This window comes from Miniopterus schreibersii (genome assembly GCF_964146895.1).
Source record: "Miniopterus schreibersii genome assembly, chromosome: 14".
Classification (NCBI taxonomy): domain Eukaryota; kingdom Metazoa; phylum Chordata; class Mammalia; order Chiroptera; family Miniopteridae; genus Miniopterus; species Miniopterus schreibersii.
This window is the reverse complement of record NC_138114.1, coordinates 26,445,911-26,465,767: the sequence shown is the minus strand read 5'-3', so window position 1 is coordinate 26,465,767 and position 19,857 is coordinate 26,445,911. Positions and strand designations below refer to the sequence as shown.

The following is a 19,857-nucleotide window of genomic DNA, read 5'->3' as shown; positions in this document are numbered from 1 at the left end:
GAGGGAAGGGCCCTGAGCTGAAGCCAATTAGTGCTCAGTGAACAAATGGGAACATTTTGTTTTCCACCCAGCTTCAGGCCTGTCTTCCACGAAGCTTGGAGGATGAGTTCCTGAGGAAAAAAAATAAAAGTTCAAATTCCCATGGCAATTCAATTTGCAACGTGGATCCTATTTGATCTGTGGAAGAACAGCAGGTGTTTTGTTTTGAGTCAGAGCTTCTGGTGGCAATTCCAGAAAAAATGCGCTGAATCACGCCTCCCTAAGGATAAAAGGTTTTGTCAAGGACATGCTTGGGGGAGGGCTGGAGCTGTGACAGTTGTGCAGGTTAGGGGTAACAGAAGGCTCATTCCTTTTTCTAAATGAGGCCCTTCAATGCAAACATTTACCCTGCACCTGTGCCCAGGAACACTTGATAACTCCCTCAGGTATCGAGGAGCCCACATTAAAGACTAATAGCAAAAATACTAATAGCTAATATTTACTGAGCATGTGCCAGGCATATATGTGGGTTATCTTATTTAACTCCCACAATGCCCTTGTGACATGTTTTACAAATGAGGACATGGAGGCTTTGACGGGCTAATTTGCTCACAATCGCCCAAACAGGGCTACAATTTGAACCCAGGAATCACAGCCTTCACAAGTATGCATACTGCATCTCCAAATATTAACCTTGAATTCATAGATTTCTGATCATTTTACCCGGTTGTGGTTAAACTCCTTATTTAAAGAGGGACATTATTAACTGACATCCTTCAGACACAACTGACTGTAGAGCAAAATGCCCCAAGATTGCAGTTTATGAAGGAGAAATAGTTTGGCACTGCTAATGTATATTGTGTATTTTACCTGTTTAATGTAATACTCCTTCTAAGCAAATGAAAAAAATGAAACATTCTTTCCTTAAAGTTAGAGCTTTCCTTTATTTCCTGGGATGTCCTGAGTTAAAATACTCCTATATTGATTGCTAGAAGTTGAGGCTCTCTGAGGCCACAGGACTTCCCACCCAGCACAACAGGACTGACATACCATTCGGTCATGACCTCCCCGTGCTAGAACCGCTGGTTCTTGGGAATTGTTTCTTGAGGGGCCTTTAAAAGTTGGTGGCTGAAACTTATCCCCTGATGACATGGTCACCCTAGAGAAAATTAGGTCACCAACTGGCTGCTAGGAGGAAAGAGAGAGAGAGAAAGAGAGAGAGACTGAAAGGAGTGAGGAAGTATTGAAGTCAGGGAAGAGGGCCCCTAACCAGGTTTCTTAGTTCACATCTTTCCCCAGCTCAGCCCCAGGCACTTGGAATATCTAGAAATGCCCTTTGAGTCACAAAAGAAGGATGGTAGTCTAATTAATATAATTTCATTGTGTTTTTAAAAGGCGAATTCTTAAGAAATAAGTAAGTTATAAATAATTATTTATATAAACATGACATCTCTCTATACTAAAGGCTTGGCCTTAGCAGCAACCCTCCCAGCTAGGCCCTATATCCTAGCCATGTCAGAAATCAAACTTTTCTCATTTTGCTTTTGGAAATTACTTATGTTCTTCATGCCATGACAATTATGCTTCGAACCATACAAGGAGGATCATAACCCCCTCTCACAGGGCTATTAGTCGGGATAAGTAATATAATGGGCTTGGATTTAAGAATTCCATTAATGACTGAAAAGATCATCATTAAGAATTTTTTTTTAATTTTGAGAGTACGTTTATTAAAGAGGGGATGGTGAAACAAGGACGAGCTCCTATCTAGGATAGAAGAAGCCACAGGAGAGCACCTAGGTGGGGCTGCTTTGGCTCTCTAGAAACGTGGGAAAGAAGTGAGCCAAGGCGGGGCTGCTGTTGGCTCACTGGAAAGTCAGAGAAAAGGGGGCCTTGGAGACAGGTTCAGGGGGTTAGCCCAGAACCAGTTGTTGCTGTCCATTGGTCCCTTGGTTGCAAGTCTCGTGAGGAGCCTTAGAGTTTAGGAGAAAGAAAATTCACCCAAAAAGATTTGAGTGGGCATGCCCCAAGAGGGTGTACCAAGAATCTTGAGGAGGAATCTGTCCACTTTTACTTAAAAGGATTCTGTTGGACTATTACCTTTTTGGAAGGCAATGGTCAAAATAATGTAGCAAATTGACTTTTGCATATACTGATGTCAAATCATCAAATTCTGGAGAGTGAAGTAGGTGGCAGATTAATTTATGTTTTTACATTCAAGTGAGGTGTTCCTGTAGGTGGTTTGGACGTGGGGAGGGGCTGGCTAAGAAGAGAGAAAGCAACCAAAGTGATGCAAAACAAACAAAAATACTTTATTGTATCTTTAAATCCATTCCCTAGACAATGGGTAATGCACACACTGGATGACATCAGTAGACAGAAGAGATGCATTTGGACAATTATCAACATTGATGAATGTGGGGATGTCATAAAAGTTAAACCTTATCAGGTTCTTGGATTTCCTGAATACGATATTGGCAAAAAAGAAATTTCAACACAAAAACATTTCATTTAATTTTTTTTTTAATGTCACTCATTTTCTCTACCAACCTCGACAGTGACTAAAAAATGAGGTTCAGAAAACTTTCCAGAAGTCCGAGTATGGAGCAGAAGTCCAAGGCACTTTGGAGCCCCATTCTTTCCTTATTGAGTAGGATTAACTCAGACACGAAACGCCCCGTACTCCAGGTTTATTGCATAGAAAAGCACTGTTTAGCCACCTCGGTGAGGTGTTGTGGGGGTTCATGGTTATAAAGTGCTTCAGGTGCCTTAGGAGAAAGGCAGCATAGAAGTATGAAATAATCTCACATACTTCAAAAGAAATGAAAAAACAATTTTGGCACAATAGGAAGAGTGCCTCCTATTTAAAGAACCATACTTGGCTATTTAGAAAAACCCATCACCTCAATGGTTTCTTGTTTGTTTGTTTTAGTTAAGAGAATAAATGTTTCTGTGTTGCCAGTTTTATAACAGTCATTCTCAACCCAGGCTATGTTATCAGAATCCCTTGAAGAGTCTGTCAAAAATATAGATCCTTGCTCAGCAGTTGAGCATTGACTCATAATCCAGTTCACTTCCCAGTCAGGGCCCATGCCCGGGTTTTGGGCTTGATCCCAGAGGGGGGCATGAAGGAGGCAGCCGATCTATGACTCTCTCATCATTGATGTTTCTATCTCTCTCCCTTCCTCTCTCTGAAATCAATAAAGACATACACACACACACACATATATATGTGTGTGTGTGTGTGTGTGTATATATATGTATATATGTGTGTGTGTATATATATGTATGTGTATATATATGTATGTATATATATATATATGTGTATATATATATATATATATATATATATATCCTTGGCCCACAGCCTAGACTACAGAATTAAAGTCTCTCAGAGTGGTTTTTTTTTTCAGAGTGGTATTTTTTTTAAAAGGACCCACAGAGGATTCTGATGCATACAAAAGTTTTAAAAACATTTATTTAGAAAAATGTCAATTTATTAAACATTTATTTTCTTCCAGAACATTTTTCTTAATAATGAATGAAGTTGAATCGGGGTATCAACTTCTTATTGCTTTTTCCCCTTCCCATGTTCCACACAGACTCAGAGCATCACACACACACACACACACACACACACACACACACACATACATTTTTAAATTCTGCCCTTGAATTAAAATGTGATAGTGGTAAAATCTGATAGTAGCAAGTAAATCAAGAAGATATGCAAGGACTTGCAATTTGTCCCCACTGTGCCCGAAACAAATGGATGTTTCCCATTTGCCAGAACGGAATGGTTAAAATATGCATTTCCAATTTGGAAATAGGTAAAATCAGCACTTCCTGGGAAACATCGGCTGAACGGATGCCAACAGACAAAAGTGAGCGAGGTTATAGCGGCCAACCATCAAAGAAAGGCGAGAGGGATGACTCCTCCGTTTGGAGATTGCCTGCATCTCAGCAAACACCTCATGCTTGATGGGCACCAAACATGCGGTGCTTCATCAAGGTAAGTAAAACAGAATAATGAAAACTGGTGACTGTGATTTAAAATGTCTTTTAAAAAAAGAAAAGCATCAGTTTGCTCCACTGCAGCTCTTAATGCTGTTTTAGTAACCACTTTCAGTTCTTGACTAGCTCAGAGTCTTCTATTCACTAGCTAGTCTAACCTAGAGAAGAGAGTGTTCAGTCCCCAGCGGCCGTCACAGGGGTCTCATCGCGCCGCCTGCGGTTGTAAAACAGAAGAGTCGCCTCTGGGTGTCTTGCAATGGAACTAACGGCGTCTGCAGAGAAATTATTTCTTGACACACAGAGAGTCCTCTGAAGACAGTCAAAATTCTTACGATGTCAAGAACTCATGAATAACAGCAAAACAGAATAGTCCCACTTCTTGGAAAAAGAAAAAAGAGGGGGGGGGAAATATGGGAGATAGATGCTACATAGAGACTAGGATATGTCTTTTAAAAAAAGTTCATTCAGAGTCAGCCGCAGTGAAATTTCGCTATGAAAAAACAGTCTTGTACTGCCTTCCGATACTGCTCTAAACGTTAGAGGCGACTTTGTACAGAAAGGTTGCTGGAGCTGGCTTGGGGAGCTGCTTGTTGCACGTTTCCCAGGGGGGCAGGGATGCCAGCAGCAGGATAAAACCTCCCAGCAGGACGCAGATGCCACTGAAAAAAAACGCGATGTCATAGGTCTGGGTCCAGTCATAAAACCAACCTGGAAAGAGAGGGAGAAAAAGAGTGAGTTTGATATAGAGTATGCCTCTGAAGCCCATACTCTAATTTCATCAGTTTTAGGCACAGCTCGTATTTTTCATCTATTCTCGAAGTGGCCTACTGGGATAATTTCTCAAAAATTTGGACAAGAACAAACAGGCATTTTGGGTTCCTCCCAAATAAAGAATAAACACAAGTCCCTGAGCGAGAATCTTGGCTTTTCAACTATAGCAAAGCGATTCTGAATAAATCATGATCATGACACTTTCCATGCAGATTTATTTTACGCACATCTGTGCTACAATCTGAGTCTCTATGTCTGGAGAACTCACAAAGAAGAACAGTAAAATGGGTGACTTTAAGATAAACGTCTTACCAACAATTGGCGGTCCAATGCTATTTCCAAGTCCAGCAAAGAACATTAGTATCCCATAGGCATGGGCTAATTTTTCAATTCCCACAGTCTTCGTGGTCACATAAGGGAAAATGGACCAATTACCGGTGAGAAACCCTAGGATCCCAGAAAGGATCGCCAACATGATGTAACTTTTGGCAAACGGAATTGCACACAAGGCCAGGCCCATGAGAATCAAGGTAGCGATGTAAAGGTACAAGGTGTTAATCCACTTGAAGTCAGCCAGTATCCCCAGGAGGAGTTTACCAACTGCGGTCATAATGCCGATAATGGAAATCAGAGGCATCACGAACTCTTCCTCTTTCACACTCGAGCTTCTCGCCACGTCTTCCATGAGCAACGAAGGTGGAAACCCTCCGACGTCAAAAAGGAAGATAGCGATGAAGAGTGCGGAGAAGACTTTGTTTCTGAACAGAGCCGCAGTTTCTCCACAGTAGTTTCTATATAACTGCCACTTCCTCTTGGCAAGCTGTTTGCAAAAATATGTCTGTTCTGCAACTTTCTTTTTGTACGTTTCGGCCTCCTTGGCGTGCGCCGCGGGCGCTGGGGCTTTGTGAGGCAGGCTCTCCCGTTTCCAGTCCCCGCTGGCTGACGCGCTCTTGTAGGTCTCCTCGCTGCCGTAGCTCTTTTCCAGAATGTTTATGTTTTCTTCCAGGCTCTTTTCTTTTTCATTGTAAATGGAGTATCTATGTGGTACATTTTCCAGAGCTGCTTTTTCAGGCAAAGGGCCATCAGAGGCCTGGAGGGGTCTCATTAGACTGCCACAGGCCAGTATATTTAAGGCTAAGGCGCCCACGATCAGCAGGCACCCGTCCAGCCCATAGTACTCGATCAGCAGCCTCTGCAGAGCAGCGTATATAAAAAGTCCAACACTTGAACCTGGAAAGGAAATGGGAACTGTTCAGTCTTCATCTCTTATCACACGGGGCTCTCAGGACAAATACCACCAGTATCACAATTCAATTTCTTTTCCACACTGGCGCACACGTGTGCCATCGCATGAAAATCGCAGCAAGAATATTAAAGGTAATGGTAGCAACAACAGTAATAGAAATACTGATAGAATATTTATTTTAAGGATGAGCATTTGTAGTTCCGACAGTGTTAAGCACTTTACATTGCACGATCTTGTTTGATCTTGATAATGATCGTATTGCGTAGGCCCTGTTATTATTGGGGATTGACACGTGAAGTGGCCTAGGGCTAGAAAGGTTGAGAAATTTGCCACCGGTCTCAAAGCTGTAAATGGCATAAGTAGGAGTCACATGCAATCACCTGACTCCTGGAGCCCATATTCTTAATAAATACCTTACGCAATCACTTTTTTTGCACTTATTATGTGCAAAAATATGTAGCTCCATGCTATATATTTATTCCCTTTGAAAAAGCAAATATTTATGTTTTATTTTTTGAGATGAAGAATATATTTTAATTTTTATGGGATATTTGTAATGGTGTGATAGTTCAAATCCGTTGCTGAGTCACCAGAATAAATGATTCACGTTACTAAACTATGAAAGGAGTAAACTGGAATTTGATAGGGTATTAGAATTACAAAGTGTGCCTGTTGCACATCCTTACAACACTATAAATTCTCCAGGTTGTTTGTGGTTGTTGTTTTAGCATAGATCACACTAAACACACTGGAATGGCCGTGGTACATCAGCCCATTAATTTGCAGTGTTCTTAAATGATTCTGATTTCAATTTTTTAAAAATTGACTATTTTAAAATGTAAATATTATTGAAAAATGTCATGTAAAAAAGCAATGGAGAAATAAATAGATGTGTTAAAAAATAGATAAATAAGTGGATCATACTTTTAAAATGATCTATATTAAATTACTTCACAACCCCAACAGGATGCCATGCTTGCGGCAAAAACCCATCTTACAAAAATTCTTATGAATGACCAATTGACTCTGTCTTAGACTTGTAAGAAAACTTTCTTTGGGACACTGTTGTCCCTTTCTAACATTTTTAAAGTTAACTTTTTAATCTCCCCCTGCCCCCAAAATTATTTGCAGGAAAATGTTAATAGCTCACATTAATGTAATAGCAGCTAAAATAATATTGTTTTGTGGCTAGTAAGATAGTATCTTCTTTGCTGACTATTGAAAAATAGTAAATAGAAAAATTTAATCCTTTCCGTATCTTTTTAAAAGAGGCACATACTTCAAAAGTTAAAAGTACTTCAGAAAACAAACCGAAAGAATAGAAAATAGCACTATTTCATGCACTTCTGTACGGCATTAACCGCCACTCACTGTTAATTCACATTTTCGCCCAACACCATTTCTTTGTACAGATTCTAACAAACCATTAGATACTTAGAAATCCTCTTGGCGTTTTGCAAATTCTGTATTTTGACCTTACGTTGAGGAAAATAAGCAACCTCTCCATTGCTCACCAGCCAAGTTTAGCTCTCATCATGAACTAAAAGGAAGACATTAAATCAGTTCAACCAAAATTTGCTGAACACCTATGATGTGCTAAGTCCGACAGCGCAGCACAGTCCAGTCACACATTAGACGCTAGTTTCCTCAGCCTGCATCCCGTAAGAATGCAGCCAAAGCTTAGAAAGACTCAGGAATTCTTTCAGGCCAATAAAGAGCAATTCAGAGCTTTCTTGTGGAATCGTGTAAACTGAAAACTATAATTTTTAATTTTCAAAAAGAAAACCCTCATTTAAAAATCATCAATGTAAAGGGTAAAGTGAAATAACAGATGAATGCTTCCATGCATGCCTAAATTATATATTATCACAAAGAGGGAAAATATTAATTGATGATCAGGGAACCTGAAATAGTAAGAGAGACACCCATGTTTTGATTAACTATTCATACCACGGGTCAATACTCTTTTTCTCTAAAGGGCCAGAGAGTACATATTTAAGCCATAGAGGGGCATACAACCTCTGTCGCAAATGCTCAACTCTGCCCCTGAAGCACGAATGGGGCCAGCGAAGGTCTGTAAAGGAATGAGCATGGTTGTGTCCAACACAACTGTATGAGCCCTGAAATTTGAATTTCACATAATTTTCCCATGCCATAAAATAGTCTTCTTTTGATTTTTAAAAACTATACAAAAATATAAAAATCATTCTTCGCTTGTGAGCTGTCCAAATACAGGCAGTAGTCCAGACTTGGCCCAGAGGCATCAGTTTACCAACCCCTGTTCACCACAGAGCAAGACAGAGTCCCCAAACCTCCGCTTCATGCCCATGTTCCTCGCTTTCAACTAGGTCACAATATTTCAAGTATTTTCACTACTGGTTTCTTTTCAACTTTAAAGAAATTCTACTGTGAGTTATATTTTGCTTGTCATCTCTTTCACTGAAGTTGAATGAATATTTGTGTCCCCCAAATTCATATCCTGACACCTGGCCCCCAAGGTCATGGTATTAGAAGGTGTGTCCTTAGGGAGGTGATGAGGTCGTGACGGCAGAGCACTCAGGAATGGAATTAGTAGGCTTATAAAAGAGACCCCGGAGAGCTCCCTCTCCCCTTCTGCTATGTGAGGACACAGTGAAATGACAGGTTCCATGAACCAGAAAATGGGCCCTCACCAGATACCAAATTACCTGGTGCCTTGTTCTTAGGGTTCCCAGCCTCCAGAACTGTAAGAAATACATTTCTATTGTTTATAAGCCACCTACTCTATGGTACTTTGTTATAGCCAACCGAACAGACTAATACAGTGGATTCATGCTTCTCACCTAGCTCCCTGCGAGTTGAAATGGAAAACTCCTTAATTCTGCCCAATCTTAACTGTCCGTTGTAGCTCTGCTTCTGACTCAGTGTGCCATGGCCCAAGTCCTTATGCCCTCCTCTCTAGACTGAGTGAAAAGCAAGAGCGGCTCTCTCAGCATATAATTTTCAACATCTTCAGCAAAAATAAATCTGGACATTCAGGGAAATCTAGGTCATAATTATAATGACTCATACTTTTAGAACCCTTGCCATGTGCCTTACACAACAACTCTTTTAATATTCCCAACAACCCGATGTAATAAGGACTATTTTATTCCCATTTTATAGTTCAGAAAACTGAGGCTTAACAGTTAACAAAACAGTTAACTGACTTGCCCATCCCCAGGCAGCTAGTGCATGTAACACAGATAGGATTCAAAACCAGGTCTGGCTCCAGGGTCTGTGCTTGCTGCCAGTATAGTATCTCTACCAAAAAAATACATAGTATAGGTAAGATCTATTATCCTTTCGTCTGCCAGGCCTACTCTCACACCCCTTCCCACACTTGGTGGGAAATCCTGTCAGGTTCTTGAAACTGCATTCCAACTGCTCTGGATTTTCTGTCTTTTTATTTCTCCCATTTCTACCTGGGCCATGCCCTATCTCCTCCAAGACCGTGATTTACATTTCTCACCTGGCAATGCTTCTTTAAACCACCTTGGATAAATAAATATCCAGCTAGATACAATAATTCAATCTGGAATCACTTTGTTGCCGCTGGGTTGGCCTCAGGAACACAACATTAATTTGGATCTGTTGTCAGATATACTACTAAAGTTATTTGGCTTATCTGAAAGCCTGGCTTCCCAGGAACACCCACCATTAGCAAGTAGCATATGTAAACATACAACATTTAGTAAACTTGGCAGCTTTATCTCCTAAGCAAACTCATAAAATATTGGCTCCAGAAATTTTGATAGATTCCCTAAACAGCTTAGAAAAACATCCATCTGAAAAGTAAAACACCACTTTAAAATATCAGAGAGAGTCCAGAAACTTTTATATTTACATTTCTTATCCCGCAGTGATCATCTCTTGGCTATTAAATGAACAGCAAAACTAAACAGCCTGTCTTTGGAGGTGCACATAGGTCAGTGAGATGTCTTCATAAATCAGCCCCTTTCCACTTTTTTTTGTGGAAATTGTAAGTTTCACAATAAATGGAGGTCAAGAGCTATCAGCATCAGTCTTTCTGACAGTGGCCTCAGGGGTCTTCATTTCCCTTCCATTTCTTCTATCATTCTCAGGGATAAGGTGCTTTATGTATGTGCTCTCGGCAGCAAGGTTCTCACCAGCATGTGACCCCCAATTTACTAGGCCCATAAGCTTTCCTTCCTATATTATATTTGTGGGTGAAAAAAAGGGCTCTATGGAAAGTAACCTCGCAGGATGATCTGATCATAAATTCCTAACTGGGCAGGTCGTGGTGGGTAGTCATTCCCCAGGCAGATAACTTTTTAGTAAAAGGTTTATTTTTGCCTTAAGCATGCCCTGGCCATTGTTGCTGTGCCTCTCTCTAGATGAACACACCTTCACCCTGGCCCGGTAGCTCAGCTGGTTAGAGCGTCATTCTGATGTGCCGAGATTAGCACACCTTTGAAATTACCACCCTCCAGAGAACACGTAATCTTGATTCACTCTCCGGTGATCCAATCCCCGCCCTGCTTCCCCCCCCCCCCCCCCCCCCCCCCGACCTCCGTGTAGTCTTTCTTACATTACCACCTTAATTTAAATGCATTAAAGAAGCTGCAACAGCAACAAAAAAGAGCTTCCCTGCATATGTCATCAGCTTGGCTCAAATAACCTCTTACAATAATTCTCTGGATGTTTCTTACATCAGCATATTGAACATCTAATGCCCCAGTTTTTCATATGTGTATCTTAGGCTTTTCTGAAAGCTACTCCATATTTCCAGTGGAAAATAAAATTTCCTTTTAGCACAGAGTAAAAATACTGTGTGCTACCTGAGTGGTAGTTGGGGAGTGGCTGGTTAAACAAATCTGTGTTTGATAACTTTTCACTTTGATTAGAAGGCTGAATAGTGACAATGCTGTACTTATTTTGAAAATGTACCTGTTGAAATCAGGCCAAGTGCAAGGCCTCGGCGGCTGTCAAAATACTGGCACGTAATGGTTACTGTTGCAGTGTATAATAAACCACATCCGAGACCTAAACATAAGAAGACATTGCATAAATTAATTACATATATTACTTCAATGCAAAAAGAAAAAAAAAAAAGAGGAATAATTCCGTTCTGTTACTGACTGGCTAAAACTTTTCAGAGTATGAGTTCCTAGATCCCTTCAATGTTAGTTGTGCAGCTCCCATGGACACATTTACGTGGACTCAGTTGTCACTCTGCACACATCCAAAAGGTCAGGGTCAAGTTGGAAAAAATAATCCAATTTATAAAGCATAAATGATTAGTGAAAATTTAAATTAAGACATTATGGGAAGGAGAGAAAATGGTTAAACCACACACCAAAGAGCAAAATTTAATTAAATGTGCCCTTTCGATACCTCTGTCTCTCTTCTAAGTTCCTGTCCTTAGCATCGTGTTTTTCTCCTCTGTGTCCTCTAAACCATTTTATAAATTTCCTTTCACCACCCCAACCTAGTTTACTAGAACTCACAGCTTGCACACCTCAATTTGCAAAACAAAGACCCTCTGTTGTCCTCAGATTAACACATCACAGTAAAATGTATACTTGTAAGTTTTTATCTTTTAGAGCTGCAAACTACTAGAAACAAAAAAAAGGAGCTATGTAATAAATCTGACAAGCTCAGTGACGAAAGTCACCTCACAAGGTGATCTGATCATAAATTTCTATTTGGGCAGGTCATGGTAGTAGTCAAGCCCCAGGCCTATAATTTTCTCAGTAAAACGTTTACCTTTGTGTGAGCCTTGCTGTTGTTCTCATGCACCTAGGTAAACACATCTTTGAAATGCCAGAGCAATCCTCTTTTCCAGGCCCCTCTTTTTGTAACCACCCTCAAGGGAGCCCATGATCTTGTTGCCTGAATACCATCTCTATTTACTGTCACTGTTACGTGTTAACTATTCTGTGCCCACTAATGTAAAAGGAGCATTTATTTCTCCATTTTTTTTATCCAATCTTGGAGATTTCCCCAACTTGCTTTCTCCTACCTCCTTAATCTACCACCAATGGATGTCATGTAATCGTCCTTCTGTTCCTTCCTTTGATTCCAAATGCATAAAAAGAACTGCAAAACTGCCATTCTCAGGAGCATGTCCTCAGTCTATTGAGATCTTACTTCTAGGCATGTCCTCAGTTTGGCTCAAATAAACACTTCTATCAGTTTGGACGTTCTTACAGTGGCACTACCTTCCTTAGACATAAAATGTCATGATGTCTTTAATTTAGTTGAAGGCATCTTCACAAAAAAAGATGAAACAGATAAAATAAAGTATTACTGACTGTTCACTTTAAGTGGTGAGCACAGAGTTGTTTGCCATGCTGTTCTCTACTTCTCTGTAAATTTGAACTTCCCTTTCTTGAGACACAAGGTTCAACTTTTATTTCCGGATCTTCTCCAAGGTTGTTGTTTGTTCGCTTAATCTTTCCATCCCTATGAAGTACCTGATATCCCCAGTTTGTTTTTCATAAAATTTTCCTCTGGCCTGTAACCCATAACTTTTTGCTTTTCTTCTGTGACATCATCTGTTTTTGAGAATCACTCTATAGACAACACATAAGTTACAGTCTAAAAACCGATTTTTAACCATGGCCCATTAGGTGAGTTATTAAGATCATCTTCATTACTTTGAATTGCTACCTGTAATTAGAAAGCATATGTGGATTTAACAAATGTGTAACATAAACATTCTAGGAAATTCGCTCTTAAAATAACCCAGGACTCAGGTGATTACCTTTGATTGCATAAAAAGTCCTCTTAAAGAAATGAGATAGATTAAAAGAATTACACTTAAGTAAACCTTTTTAAACTAAAGCACCCTTTTGTATGAGTTAGGGAAGAAATACTAACAACTGAAACAGGAGTTGGGTTGATTTATACGATTGCATTACTATACATGGGACACTTTAAGACTTGTTTCTGAACAATCAGTTTTGTGAAGTCAAAAAAAAGGTCACCCTGTATTAAGACTATACTTCAGAAAGCTTTTGGAGGAGGAATGAAATTACTTTCCTGTGATTTGGTTGTCAGGGCTCTTACAAATGTTAGATATTTAGAGACACATTAAAAAGAAAGGCCCAATTACTAAATGCCAGTGTAGAAAAGTTGAAACAGCAGCTTTTAAACTTTTAATTTTAAACGAAAAAGAAAGAAGTTTTGAAAAATTATTTTAAGGCCATGGATTTCAGATAAGATTCTCTCTCTTTTTTTTTAATGTAACATAAATTCAAAATGTCTTTTCTCTAACCTTTTTAAAAAGCAGCAGGTGGCATGAGGCCTCCCCACATCTGTATCAGGATGACCTTAAATCAGTAGTTATTAAAGAGAGGTCTCAAGAGTCCCTCAGATCTTTTTGGAGCCTGTAAAGTCAAACTGTTTTCACAGTAATGCTAAGATGTTCTCCGTTTCCTTTTATTTATTGTGTTCACATTTCTGCTGAATGTGCAAAAGAGATGGTGAGTAAAACAGGGAGAGCCTTAGCACAAATCCTGGTATTGGTTCCAAATTTTACACCTTGTGTGCTTCACCACCACACCCTCACAGTAAAAACAAACAACATTTAAAAAAATGCTTCATCTGAATTACAATTGTTGCAAAGAAAAGCCACTTTTTTTTTTTTTTTTATATAACCCTGTTTGTACTTGAAGGAATATCTGAAAGACAAATGATGGTTACTCAGACTTGGGTATTTGGCAGATGTTTCCTTGAAAACAAATTAACAAAGGAAATAACTGACAGTCATTGTTACCAATGATAAAAATTAGAGCTCTCCAGAAAAAATAAGAACTTTGGAAATTTGTATCCATCACCATTAATTTGACGTCTTCCCAATACATAAAGACTTTCTGATGAGCCTACTGGTGATACTAACAAAAATGATATTTTTAGATGTTGTATAATGAAATGTGCCATCATTTTAAAATTCTTGCATAATTTAGCAAACCAGTGTTTTTCAATATCAATTCATGATGTTACAAAATCAGGTTTGAATGTAGATCTATTCAAAGTACAGAATAAACAAGTTCATTTAATATAACAGAGCACAAAAGTCTATTGATATGGTATCAGGTTCCAAATTGCAATTAAGCTTCAGAAAACTGTCACTTACTGAGTGACAAAGAATATCTACAATTACCTGAAAAAGCTATGAAAATCTCCTTCATTTTCCAACTACATCTTTGTGTGAGACCAGATTTTCTTCATATACTTCAGTCAGAAAAACATTGCAACAGATTGAGTACAGAGCAGAGGGAAGAATGCAGGTGTCTTCCATGAAGCCAAACATTAAAGATATTTGCAAAACTGTAAAACAATGTTGCTCTTCTCACTTACTTTTGTTTTGCTATGAAAAATAACTATTTTTCATAATAAATATGTTAACATGAATTAGGTTTGTTATTATCTTTAAATAAATTACTAAACAAATATTTTTAAATTTCTCAGCTTTTAAGACCGTAAATCTTAACAGGATATATATCAATAAATGTAATCTACATATTCAAAAGCACCTTGGGGTCCTAAATAAAAGAGTATAAAGGGACCCAAGACTAAAAAATTTGGAAAACACTGCCTTAAAACATTCCCCGGTCTCCAATTATTTATTAGACTCCTACCAGTGAAAACAAATTCTGAGCATCAACCTCCAGTATAAGCATAATAGTTTTAAAGCTAAATATCTGTACTGCTAACAATTCAAAGCCTAAACATTAGTAAACTTTCATTGTTTCCTTTACTTAAATAGGTAAAAACTAAATATACTTAATCGTCTAACATTTCCTTTTCACACCTTATGTTCCATTTCTCGCACCGCAGGGTGAGACCACAACTTCAGAGGCCCTATGTTCCCTCATCTCCTCACCCCAACCCAGACATCAAGCTGCTTATGACACCCACTGCCAAAACCATCACCCCCACCCCCCCGCATTTCTGCATTGCCACTGCCTCAGTTCACCTTCTCATCTTTTCTCATCTGAACTATAGCTTTTCAGTGTCTGTTTCAGCCTCTGGTCCTTTCTTCCCACCATTCTATCTTCTAAACTGCTGCAGCACAGTTCTCATCACATCACACTCCTACAATAGCGTGCATGCAAAACCCCTCTCTGCAACCATGCTTTGACGTATTTGCAAGGCCCGTGTGACTTGTGCATTCCTTAACCAGACGTCCATGAGAAGGCCGCATTCTACTTCATGCCTCTGAGCAGCTGAACTCCTGCAATGTTCTCTTCCCATCACTCTCAATCCCCTTGCAACCTGAGTCCTTCAAAGACTAAGCTCAAGCGTAAAATTCTCGCATGAAGCCCCTTTCAGCTCCTCTCCACCCCACACATACATAGCACACCAGCCCTGAATCTTGGTTTCAGTTTATTACTGCATTTTTTTACTGCGCTACAAGTTACAAACTTAAAAGCCTATTTACCTAACTAGACAGAGTTACCTGAGGGCAGGCTGTGTCTTACTCATCGGAGCATCCTGGTTCCAGGTCTGAGCCTGGTATGGAGCAAATGTTTTAAAAAATGTCTATTGAAGTTGCCATGAAAGGTGATGTTGTAGAAGTCAATTTATTGAATGGAAAGATGTGCATGACAAGTGTTCAAAATATATAAGCAGAATATACAGAACAATCATTTTATGTATGTATATATACATATATAGTATTTATATGGGTATATAAATAAAATATACATATTTTTAAAATTGAAATAAAGTACCATAATATTGTAAACTGCATCTTTTAAAAAATGTTTTTATTGATTTGAGAGAGAGAGGAAGAGAGAGAAACATCCATTGGCTGGGGATTGGGCCGCAACCCAGGCATGGGCCATGACCAGGAATCGAATTAGTGACCTTCTGGTGCACAAGACAATGCCCAACCAACTGAGCCATACTGGCCAGGGCTATAAAATGTGTTTTAATCAGAATACATAAAGCAAGCACTTCTAAGAACTAGCATATGAATAAATAATCATGCAAATGAAATTTTGATTTAGTTCTAGGGGACAGCAATAAAACATTTGAAATTGTGTACATATTTTGAAAAATGTCTATGAATTATTTTTTAATATCCTGTCATTATATACATATTTTTTCTGTGGAACTGAACAGACATCTATGGGGCCCTTGCATTTATAACATAAAAACTTCTCCCTGCAGTATTGCTTTCATGAAAATGAAACATTTCAGTAACAGTGCATTCTAATAAGGCAGTGTTAAGGAGTGCTGAGCGGAGCTGCAGACTCCAGACTATGTGTGGGGGAGGGGAACCAACTCACTCAGATTTGCCCAGGACTTTCCCTCGTTTGACCACTAGAGGCCTCCCATCCAGGAAAAGTCCTCAGTCCTGGGCAAACCCGAACGGTTGGTCCCTGCAGTGTGGGGACCTGTCTCTTGGTCATTTGGGAGAATTCCTGTTCTGTACATTCTGAAACACGCATTTGAACAAATTCTTTAAATACCTGAGCCAGTATGTCTTATATTCCTATTCAGAGGTTAGGATTGGCAATTGCGAATAGCATTCCAGAAATACCTATCCTTGGAAACAGGTAATACGCATGGTTCTTAAAAGAAAAAATACCCTGGCCCCAGTCAGGGTGTGTGCTGGAGGCAACTGGTGGATGTTTCTTTCTCTCTCTCTCCCTCCCTTCCAGTCTCTCTAAAAATCAATGGAAAAAAGTCCTCCTGTGAGGATGCTGCGAAAGATAAATAAGGTTAGAGCATCCAAATAAAGGGTAGCTAAATGTTGGTTAGAGTAGCTAAATGTAGGTACTGTTATGTTTCTAACCTAAAACACCTGCTTGGGAAGTTTAAAGTCCAAGTAACTGGCTAGTTTTTTGTTTTTTATTTATTTTTTATTGGCATGGCTCTAAATTGTATATACTTAGCCTGAGTAACCCAAACATGACATTGATTGGTTAAGAGCACAGGCATAGGTTCAAATCCCAACTCTATTACTTATTGGCTGTGTGACTTTGGGAATTTGAGAGTTTACTTAAACTAATTTTTAGTTTTCTTATCTTTAAAACAATCTCACAAGATAATTAAAAGGGTTAAGAGATGTAAAAAAATGTAAAAGATTTAGTATCTGTACCTGGAACATAATAAAGTACTGAAAAACAGCTATTATATTGATACATTTTTTCACTTTTACCTGAGTATTATGGCATTATGTGGATATAACTTGAGACTAATTAGAAAATCATAGTTCCTTATTATAATTGAACATCCATGAGAGACAAAAGACTATCTTTAATGATATAACCGTTAAAAATCAGAAAGGGCGTATAAAACTCTAATTGCTAAAGCGAATATATAGGAGATAACCTTTATCTCAATTGCTAGAACTAGAGCAGGAGAATCAGATTTTCTATGAATGTGGTTTTTCCCCTCCCCAAGCTCAATGGCCTATGCAGATGTTACCAAGAAAATGACGGAAAAGAAAGTAAAATTTTTCCAAAAATCAAGAAGGGAATATTAAGAAAACAGTAATCAGGTGGCTAAATAACAATGTTTTGAAGAAAGAGAAGGCGAGAAATTGATTTGGAGTTCTATTTTTCAGGAAAGCAAAGAGAAATTATTGGGGAGAAGCTTGAGCAATTCATTAAGGGCACATTTCCTGCACCCCCCCCCCCTTCCCACCCCACCTCCAGTTTCCCACCACACTTTCTTTTTCTGATGGAGAAAAGTTACTGAGAAAATAAGAGCCTGAATTACCAGGTTTGGCGGCATGGTTTACAGTCACTTGACAGACTGGCAAACTGCCACTTATTTTAGCTACAAAAACAGAACAAGATAACATCATACATTCAAGATGTTATTTTTTAAAATCTCGATTAAATGATAAAACAGAATTATGTCAATTAACACACTTCAGTATTCTTTTGATCTTTTATATCATAATTAAACACAATATGTAACTTCAATTTATTTTGTTATATTCTTTAATCTGTTAGATAAATATTTGTGATTCAATAGAGCTTCTTTAGTAGGGAAAAAACTGCTGCTGTGGTCTTGAATGAAGAGGTCAGAAAGAAATCCAAGGAGAAGGGAACAAATATGTATTAAGTACTTCTGTGTGCTTTTCTATATACATTATCTCATGAATAGTCACAATATCTCTGAACTTATAATAGTCTCATTTCATAAAAGATAAAAATAGAAGCCAGAGAGATTAAATAATTTTCCAAGGTCACAAAACTAATAATAATGATTAGTCTAGCTAATATGTGTTGCATTACCGCATCCATCTGCAAAACCCTATAGGCTGGATGCTATTATTCACTTTTAAAATGAGAAAACAAGATAAACAACTTGTCTGAAGACACACAGCTGGCAAGTGGATCTAACAAGGTTAACTCCACATGGTCTGACCCCAGAGCCTGCCTGTTAGTGCTTCCTCCTTCCCTGTGACATTCTGTCTTAAGAGCCCATTTAATTCATTCCTGACAAATGAAAATGCTTAGAATATGATTCTGCACATTGAACATTGAACATTCTGTTCAATGAATGTTATCATTAGACTGAATCTTTCCTGTGTTTTGCTAAGGAGCTCATAATACAGAAAGGAAAATGCGTTTAGACTGTGTAATAATTTCCTGTCACTTCCTTTTCAGTTGGATGCTCTACTTCAAATGGTGACAGAATGGAAGTGTCATCATTCATTATTATCTCATTTATTTATCTCACAAATATTCTATGAGCCCTATATTGTGAGGCGACTGATGAAATAAAACCACAAAGAAGTCAACCATGGAATGACTGTTAAGTATGTGCTAGCAAGGAGTAAGTAGCTCACAGGGCCCCAGTAATTACCAGAATGAGTGATATATATTTTTTATTAATTGAAATCCAACTCAAATCTTTTCTTTATTGTATGCTTATCTATATTTTGCTTGGCTTCATGTGGTCCCCACAAGACCTATAGGTGGTAGGTTGCTACGCCTGCCTTCTCAGATGAGGGGGCAATCACTTATGGGGGAAAAAAGGTGCTTGCTCAAGCTCACAGAACCTGTATCTCCTGACCCGAAGTCCATTGGTCTCTCCATGAGCTGACAATTTCCTATCGACAATTCAAAACCTATCGCCAAATCAGTCATACACATTCTCCAGACCTGAGCCTGTTTTCTGACCCAGAATCTATTAACTGAAGGAGAGGACATTGCAACAAACACTACGACAAGAGATAATTATACCCTGACTCTGTACTCAAAGAGAAACACGGCGGTATTTAGGTAATCCTTTACTGGGGTAAGTGTCCTCACTATGTTGCTCTGGTTGGTCATTTCACTTCCCGAGCTTCACCTTCCCTCTCTGTAGAACAGGTTCTCGTGAAGTTTAAATGAGATCAGGTAAAGCACTTAGCGCAGACCCTGGCACACGGTAAGTACTCAGTGAATACTAGCTGCTATGTTCCCTATTATTTATTATTGGGGAAATAGCCTCAAGTCAAAGAGGAATATTGGTAGTCAGCAAATTAGGCTCTTTCAGACACTAAGGAAAAACTTTGAAAGCTGGAGTCTTTTTCAAATTCCCTACCGGCAGCTCCTACAAATACTGAGTCTGGTGACATTTAACCTTGAATGCAATTAGTATAGTGCATCACAAAAGCAGCCCCCCACCCCCAAATACGCTCTCAAGCCCAAGCCCTCTACTTCCCTTCTGTAACCAAGATCAGCGTCAATCATCCCCACCACGCAGTTTTCTTCAATCATGCATTATCTTAAAAAAAAAAAAATTATGTGCTTTACAATCTACTCTTTACTTCTGCTGTGATCGGGGTCCTGGTGACAGATGGTGTCAAAAAGCAGGATGTTTAGAACACATAAAACTCAACACGGCCC

The 19,857-nt window shown here is 38.9% G+C and overlaps 1 protein-coding gene across 5 annotated transcripts in view; it reads right to left on the bottom strand.

Annotated features, from left to right (window-relative positions):
- Positions 1-3,439: 3,439 nt before the first annotated feature.
- Positions 3,440-19,857, bottom strand: part of SLC16A9 (solute carrier family 16 member 9) — a 51,461-nt gene continuing 35,043 nt past the window's right edge. For all 5 annotated transcript variants that reach the window (XM_081158680.1, XM_081158678.1, XM_081158677.1 and 2 more), the window contains 3 exons: positions 10,940-11,035; positions 5,077-5,994; positions 3,440-4,701 (listed from right to left, as the gene is read on the bottom strand). In XM_081158680.1, coding sequence (XP_081014806.1) covers positions 4,523-4,701; positions 5,077-5,994; positions 10,940-11,035 — 1,193 coding nt within the window. In that variant the 3' untranslated portion in view covers positions 3,440-4,522. The remainder of the gene's footprint in view (positions 4,702-5,076; positions 5,995-10,939; positions 11,036-19,857) is intronic.